General features: G+C 51.4%; 1 protein-coding gene across 1 annotated transcript in view; it reads left to right on the forward strand.

Annotated features, from left to right (window-relative positions):
• The window catches only part of LOC112076607 (myosin-VIIa-like), a gene marked incomplete at its 5' end in the record, with an annotated part of 23,710 nt that overhangs the window by 7,623 nt on the left and 8,265 nt on the right, over positions 1–7,822 (forward strand). Inside the window, one exon of the mRNA XM_024143336.2 lies at positions 418–537. Coding sequence (XP_023999104.1) covers positions 418–537 — 120 coding nt within the window. The remainder of the gene's footprint in view (positions 1–417; positions 538–7,822) is intronic.

A 7,822-nucleotide genomic window follows, 5' to 3' on the forward strand; every position in this document is an offset into this window, starting at 1 on the left:
ACACAATGGAGTTGTCAACCGTGATGGCGAGATCATGGAACGGGCAGTCCTTCCCCGGGAGGAAGAGCAGCTCCGTCTTGCCGAGGTTCAGCTTGAGGTGGTGATCCGTCATCCACACTGATATGTCTGCCAGACATGCAGAGATGCGATTCACCACCTGGTTATCAGAGGGGGGAAAGGAGAAGATTAATTGTGTGTCGTTCGCATACAAATCATAGATAAATAATAAATAGAACAAAAAAGGGGGGTAAAAAAATCAGCGTTTTCTAACAGCATAAGACATTACTAGGTAAATGTTCATGGCCCTCTCATTAAGCTATCTTTTACATGGCCATCCACTAACATTAATATTGAACAGAGAGCATGAACAGTAAAGAGAGATGTCTGTCTAACCTGTCTTGTCTATTTGTCCCATAGGATGTCCTTGCGACTCACCCGTTCAACCGTATCGCTAACTGGTGCAGTGGCTCCACCTACTTCCACATCACCGTGGGCAACCTGGTGAAGGGAAACAAGATCCTATGTGAAACATCACTGGTAAAGACATTTATTCACTGTTTTGTTTGTTTGCTTGTTTTTATTTTTTTTTACTGTTGACTTGTAACTAGTTATTTTGTGTACCTTTTTCTCCTATTCATTACGGAAACCTAATGCTGCCACAGGAAAGAACTGGCCAGACTTTTCCCCCTGTGGCAGCTATAAGCTTCCGTAATGAATAGGAGAAAGAGGTACACAAAATAACTACTAAGAATTTTTTATTAGCTCATGTTCAAAATATTCGGCCTTCAAGGCCAGGCACTACAGGCTAAAATATATATTTTTTGCTTCTACCTATTCATTTTGAGATTTGTTTTTATGTTGGTCCATTAATATGAGTATTTTCTAAAAGTAAACATAAAAATGTCTAAATCTTGATTAAAATGTATATTTGCTTTAGTTTATCATACTACCGTCATAAAAATGTCCTGCATTTTTTTCCATATTAAAAGTGGCATACTATACATCCATCATTACAAAGCTCACTGCATTAATTTACACATAATTTAACAGGAATAATTGAAACTATTAAAATGAATGTCCTCCCAATATGTGTATTCCTGTTCCAGAATCTTCCAATGACTATTACTTCAAACACTTTTAAACAGTGGGACAAACTCCGATAAGAATAACCAATCAGAACAACCATATTATTAATGAAGACAATCAATACAAGTACTTGGAAGATAGACCATTTCCTGCATAAATAACACCATAAAGGTCTGGGACAAAGATCACTAAAATAAGAGATATCCAAACAGACCTGATCTACCAGCGAGAAAATGTATTGGACGGCGACTTTAAGCCAAGTATGATTGATGATAAATTTAAATTATGGAACGAAAAAGAACTGAGCAGGTTTCAGATGTTCACAGACAAGGGGATAGATTTAAAAAATATATATATTTAACCTTTATTTAACTAGGCAAGTCAGTTAAGAACAAATTCTTATTTCCAATGACGGCCTACCGGGGAACAGTGGGTTAACTGCCTTGTTCATGGGCAGAACAACAGATTTTTACCTTGTCAGTTCAGGGATTCGATCTAGGAACCTTTCGGTTACTGGCCCTACACTCTAACCACTAGGCTACCTGCCGTTTCAATGGGGTTACTCCCAGAGTATGGGGGTTCATGGGGTTCTCTCCCAGGAGTAATGGGGGTTCATGGGTTCTCCCCAGGAGTATGGGGGTTCAATGGGTTCCTCCCAGGAGTATGGGGGTTCATGGGGTTCTCCCCAGGAGTATGGGGGTTCCATGGGGTTCATCGGGGTATTCTCCCCAGGAGTATGGGGGTTCATGGGTTTCTCCCCAGGAGTATGGGGGTTCATGGGGTTCTTCCCCAGGAGTAATGGGGGTTCATGGGGTTCTCTCCAGGAGTATGGGGGATTCATGGGGTTCCTCCCCGGAGTATGGGGGTTCATGGGGTTTCTCTCCAAGGAGTAATGGGGGTTATGGGGTTTCATGGGGTTTCCTCCCCAGGAGTATGGGGGGGGTTCATGGGGTTCTCCCCAGGAGTATGGGGGTTCATGGGGTTCTCCCAGGAGTATGGGGGTTCATGGGGTTCTCTCCAGGAGTATGGGCGGATTCATTTGGGGTTCTCCCCCAGGAGTATGGGGGGATTTCATGGGGTTCTCCCCAGGAGTATGGGGGATTCATAGGGTTTCTCCCAGGAGTAATGGGGGTTTCATGGGGTTTCCTCCCCAGGAGTATGGGGGTTCATGGGGTTCTCCCAGGAGTATGGGGGGGTTCCTTGGGGTTTTCCCCAGGAAGTATGGGGGTTCATGGGGTTCTCTCCAGGAGTATGGGGGGTTCTCGGGTTCTCCCCAGGAGTATGGGGTTCATGGGGTTTCTCTCCAGGAGTAAATGGGGGGTTCAATGGGGTTCTCCCCAGGAGTATGGGGGTTCATGGGGTTTCTCCCCAGGAGTATGGGGGGTTCATGGGGTTCTCCCCAGGAGTATGGGGGTTCATGGGTTCTCCCCAGGAGTATGGGGGTTCATGGGGTTCTCCCCAGGAGTTGGGGTTAATTCTCCCAGGTATGGGGGGTTCATGGGTTCTCCCAGGAGTAATGGGGGTTCATGGGGTTTCACCCAGGAGTATGGGGGTTCCATGGGTGTTCTCTCCAGGAGTAATGGGGTTTCCATGGGGGTTTCTCCCCAGGAGTATGGGGGTTCATGGGGTTCTCCCAGGAGTAATGCCGTTCTGGATTTAGAGCAATCGAATGTTCGAAATGTCTCAACCAATACTTTGTAATACTTCGATCTATAAACCGATTGAGGACTGGGCCGGAATATAATACGTGAGTATGGTTGGGCTTGCTCTCCTACAAGTTAGCAGCTTGGTGTGATGTCACGGTTTCTATTTTGATAGGAGTTTGTAAAAATCTTGACTGAATTTTCCAAGAATTTTCCTCAGAGTAGAAGAGTTGGTTGTCTTTGGATGTTTTTTCTCGACATCATCACAGTCGTCTTTTTGTTTTATTACTAATTTGCAGCTTGTCTTCTCAATTAGGTTACCGCTATAATATTCTTATATTTTATGTCTTCTTGGATAATTCTGTATAATGTTACCCAGCACATATCTTAGCATTTACTTGGTTTATATGTCTTTTCTGTAATTAAAGGATGTATATAAGCGTTTTATGCTGGTCCCACTACTTTAGTAAGATAGCTGCTGTTAACTTGTACTGTGAATAATTGTAAAACTGAGAGTCCTGGAGGTTGTACTTTTTTTGAATAGATTCTCAAATGTATTGGCAGGTAGCCTGTGTGGTTAGAGTGTTGGGGCGGCAGGGTGCCTGGTGGTTTAGAGTGTTTGGGGTGGCAGGGTAGCCTGGTGGTGTTAGAGTGTTGGTGCCGGCAGGTAGCCTAGTGGTTAGAGTGTTGGGGCGGCAGGAAGCCTAGTGGGTTTAGAGTGTTGGGGCGGTAGGTAGCCTGGTGGTTAGAGTGTTGGGGTGGCAGGTAGCCTAGTGGTTAGAGTGTTGGGGTGGCAGGTAGCCTGGTGGTTAGAGTGTTGGGGTGGCAGGTAGCCTAGTGGTTAAAGCGGTTGGGGCGGCAGGTAGCCTAGTGGTTAGAGTGTTGGGGCGGCAAGGTAGCACCTGGTTGGTTAAGAGTGTTGGGGTGGCAGGTAGCCTGGTGGTTAGAGTGTTTGGGGCGGCAGGTAGCCTAGTGGTTAGAGTGTTGGGGCGGCAGGTAGCCTGGTGGTTAGAGTGTTGGGGCGGCAGGAAGCGTAGTGGTTAGAGTGTTGGGGGCGGCAGGTAGCCTGGTGTTTAGAAGTGTTGGGGTGGCAGGTAGCCTAGTGGTTAGAGTGTTTGGGTGGGCAGGTAGCCTAGTGGTTAGAACGTTGGGCGCGGCAGGTAGCCTAGTGGTTAGACGTGTTTGGTGGCAGGTAGCCTAGTGGTTTAGAACATTGGGGCGGCAGGTAGCCTAGTGGTTAGAGTGTAGGGGTGGCAGGTAGCCTAGCGGTTAGAAAGAGGCAGGTAGCCTAGTGGTTAGAGGAGGCCAGGTAGCCTAGTGGTTAGAGTGTTGGGGTGGCAGGTAGCCTGGTGGTTAGAGTGTTGGGGTCGGCAGGTAGCCTAGTGGTTAGAGTGTTGGGGTGGGCAGGTAGCTTAGTGGTTAGAGTGTAGAGGCAGCAGGAAGCCTAGTGGTTAGAGTGTTGAGGCAGCAGGTAGCCTAGTGGTTAGAGTGTAAGAGGCGGCAGGTAGCCTGGGTGGGTTAGAGTGTAGGGTGGCAGGTAGCCTAGTGGTTAGAGTGTTGGGGCGGCAGGTAGTCTAGTGGTTAGAGTGGTTGGGGTGGCAGGTAGCCTGGTGGTTAGAGTGTGGGGCGGCAGGTAGCCTAGTGGTTAGAGTGTTGTGGTGGCAGGTAGCTTAGTGGTTAGAGTGTTGTGGTGGCAGGTAGCCTGGTGGTTAGAGTGTTTGGGGCGGCAGGTAGCCTGGGTGGTTAGAGTGTTGGGTGGCAGGTTAGCCTGGTGGTTAGAGTGTTGGTGTGGCAGTAGCCCTAGTGGTTTAGAGTGTTGGGGCGTGCAGGAAAGCCTCAGTGGTTAGAGTGTTGGGTGCGGCAGGTAGCCTGGTGGTTAGAGTGTTTGGGGTGGCAGGTAGCCTAGTGGTTAGAGTGTTGGGGTGGCAGGTAGCCTGGTGGTTAGAGTGTTGGGGTGGCAGGTAGCCTAGTGGTTAAAGCGTTGGGCGGCAGGTAGCCTAGTGGTTTTAGAGTGTTGGGCGGCAGGTAGCCTGGTGGTTAGAGTGTGGGGCGGCAGGTAGCCTGGTGGTTAGAGTGTTAGGGGCGGCAGGTAGCCTGGAGGTTAGAGTGTTGGGGGGCGACAGGTAGCCTAGTGGTTAGAGTGTGGGGCGGCAGGTAGCCTGGTGGTTTAGAGTGTTGGGGTGGCAGGTAGCCTAGTGGTTAGAGTGTGGGTGGCAGGTAGCCAGTGGTTAGAGTGTAGGGGCGGAGGTAGCCTGGTGGTTAGAGTGTAGGGGCGGCAGGTAGCCTAGTGGTTAAGCGTTGGGGCGGCAGGTAGCCTAGTGTTTAATGCGTTGGGGGCGGCAGGTATCTAGTGGTTAAGTTGGGGCGACAGTAGCTAGTGTTAGAGGTTGGGGCGGCAGGTAGCCTAGTGGTTAGAGTGTGGGTGCGGCAGGTAGCCTAGTGGTTAGAGTGTGGGGCGGCAGGTAGCCTAGTGGTTAGAGTGTTGGGGCGGCAGGTAGCCTAGTGGTTAGAGTGTAGGGGCGGCAGGTAGCCTAGTGGTTAGAGTGTTGGGGCGGCAGGTAGCCTAGTGGTTAGAGTGTGGGGCGGCAGGTAGCCTAGTGGTTAGAGTGTAGGGGCGGCAGGTAGCCTGGTGGTTAAAGTGTTGGGGTCGGCAGGTAGCCTAGTGGTTAGAGTGTAGAGGCGGCAGGGTAGCCCAGTGGTTAGAGTGTAGAGGCGGCAGGTAGCCTAGTGGTTTAGAGTGTAGAGGCGGCAGGTAGCCTAGTGGTTAGAGTGTAGAGGCGGCAGGTAGCCTAGTGGTTAGAGTGTAGAGGTGGCAGGTAGCTAGTGGTAGAGTGTAGAGGGGCAGGTGCCTATTGGTTAGAGTGTAGAGGCGGCAGGTGCCTAGTGGTTAGAGTGTAGAGGCGGCAGGTAGCCTAGTGGTTAGAGTGTAGAGGCGGCAGGTAGCCTAGTGTTTAGAGTGTAGAGGCGGCAGGTAGCCTAGTGGTTAGAGGTAGAGGCGGCAGGTAGCCTAGTGGTTAGAGTGTAAGAGGCGGCAGGTAGCCTAGTGGTTAGAGTGTAGAGGCGGCAGGTAGCCTAGTGGTTAGAGTGTAGAGGCGGCAGGTAGCCTGGTGGTTAGAGTGTAGAGGGGGCAGGTAAGCCTAGTGGTTTAGAGTGTGGTGCGGCAGTAGTCTAGTGGTTAGAGTGTTGGGGTGCTGGCAGGTAGCTCTGGTGGTTAGAGTGGTTGGGGCGGCAGGTAGCCTAGTGGTTAGAGTGGTTGTGGTGGCAGGTAGCCTTAGTGGTTAGAGTGTAGAGGCGGCAGGTAGCTTTTAGTGGGTAGAGTGTGAGGGGCAGGTAAGCCTAGTGGTTAAAGCGTGTGGGCGGCAAGTAGCCTAGTGTTAGAGTGGCGGCAGGTAGCCTGGTGGTTAGAGCCGTTGGCGGCAGGTAGCCTAGTGGTTAAAGCGTTGGGGCGGCAGGTAGCCTAGTGTTTATAGCGTTGGGGTGGCAGGTAATCTAGTGCTTAAGAGCTTGGGGCGACAGGTAGCCTAGTGTTTAGAGCGTTGGGGCGGCAGGTAGCCTAGTGGTTAGAGTTGTTGGGGCGGCAGGTAGCCTAGTGGTTAGAGTGTTGGGTGCGGCAAGGTAGCCTAGTGGCTAGAGTGTTGGGGCGGCAAGGTAGCCTAGTGGTTAGAGTGTTGGGGCGGACAGGTAGCCTAGTGTTAGAGTGTGGGGCAGGTAGCCTAGTGGTTAGAGTGTTGGGGCGGCAGGTAGCCTAGTGGTTAGAGTGTAGGGGCGGCAAGGTAGCCTGGGTGGTTAGTGTTGGGGCGGCAGGTAGCCTAGTGGGTTAGAGTGTAGGGGCGGCAGGTAGCCTGGTGGTTAAAGTGTTTGGGGCGCGCAGGTAGCCTAGTGGTTTAGAGCGTTGGGACGGCAGTAGCCTAGTGGTTAAAGTGTCGGGGCAGGCAAGGTAGCCCTGGTGGTTAGAGTGTAGGGGCGGCAGGTAGCCTAGTGGTTAGAGCGTTGGGACGGCAAGGTAGCCTGGTGGTTAAAGTGTCGGGCGGCAGGTAGCCTGGTGGTTAGAGTGTAGGGGCGGCAGGTAGCCTGGTGGTTAGAGTGTAGGGGCGGCAGGTAGCCTGGTGGTTAAAGTGTTTGGGGTGGCAGGTAGCCTGGTGGTTAGAGTGTAGGGTCGCGCAGGTAGCCTGGTGGTTAAAGTGGTTGGGGCGGCAGTAGCCTAGTGGTTTAGAGTGTAGGTGGGCAGGTAGCCTGGTGGTTAAAGTGTTTGGGGTGGCAGGTAGCCTGGTGTTTAGAGTGTAGGGTCGGCAGGTAGCCTGGTGGTTAAAGTGTTGGGGCGGCAGGTAGCCTAGTTGGGTTAGAGTGTTGGGGCGGCAGGTAGCCTAGTGGTTAGAGTGTTTGGGCGCGGCAGGTAAGTCTAGTGGTTAGAGTGTAGGGGTGGCAGGTAGCCTAGTGGTTAGAGTGTAGGGTCGGCAGGTAGCCTAGTGGTTAGAGTGTTGGGTCGCAGTAGTCTAGTGGTTAGAGTGTAGAGGTGGCAGGTAGCCTAGTGGTTTAGAGTGTAGGGTCGGCAGGTAGCTAGTGGTTAGAGTGTAGGGGCGGCAGGTAGCCTGGTGGTTAGAGTGTAGAAGGTGGCAGGTAGCCTAGTGTTAGAGTGTAGGGTCGGCAGGTAGTCTAGTTGGTTAGAGTGGTAGTGGTGGCAGGTAGTCTAGTGGTTAGAGTGTAGGGTCGGCAGGTAGTCTAGTGGTTAGAGTGTAGGGTCGGCAGGTAGTCTAGTGGTTTAGAGTGTAAGAGGTGTGTGGCAGGTAGTCTAGTGGTTAGAAGTGTAGGGTCGGCAGTAGTCTAGTGGTTAGAGTGTAGGGTCGGCAGGTAGTCTAGTGGTTAGAGTGTAAGGGTGGCAGGTAGTCTAGTGTTAAGTGAGTGTGAGGTAGTCAGTGGTTAGAGTGTAGAGGCGGTCAGGTTAGCTTAGGTGGTTTAGAGTGTAGAGGGCGGCAGTAGCTTTTAGTGGTTAGAAGTGTAGAGTCGGCAAGTAGCCTAGTGGTTAAGCGTTGGGCCGCAAGTAGCCCTAGGTGGTTAGAGTGTTGGGGCGGCAGGGTAGCCTGGTGGTTAGAGCC

Source organism: Salvelinus sp. IW2-2015, unplaced genomic scaffold (assembly GCF_002910315.2).
Source record: "Salvelinus sp. IW2-2015 unplaced genomic scaffold, ASM291031v2 Un_scaffold3875, whole genome shotgun sequence".
Classification (NCBI taxonomy): Eukaryota; Metazoa; Chordata; class Actinopteri; order Salmoniformes; family Salmonidae; genus Salvelinus; species Salvelinus sp. IW2-2015.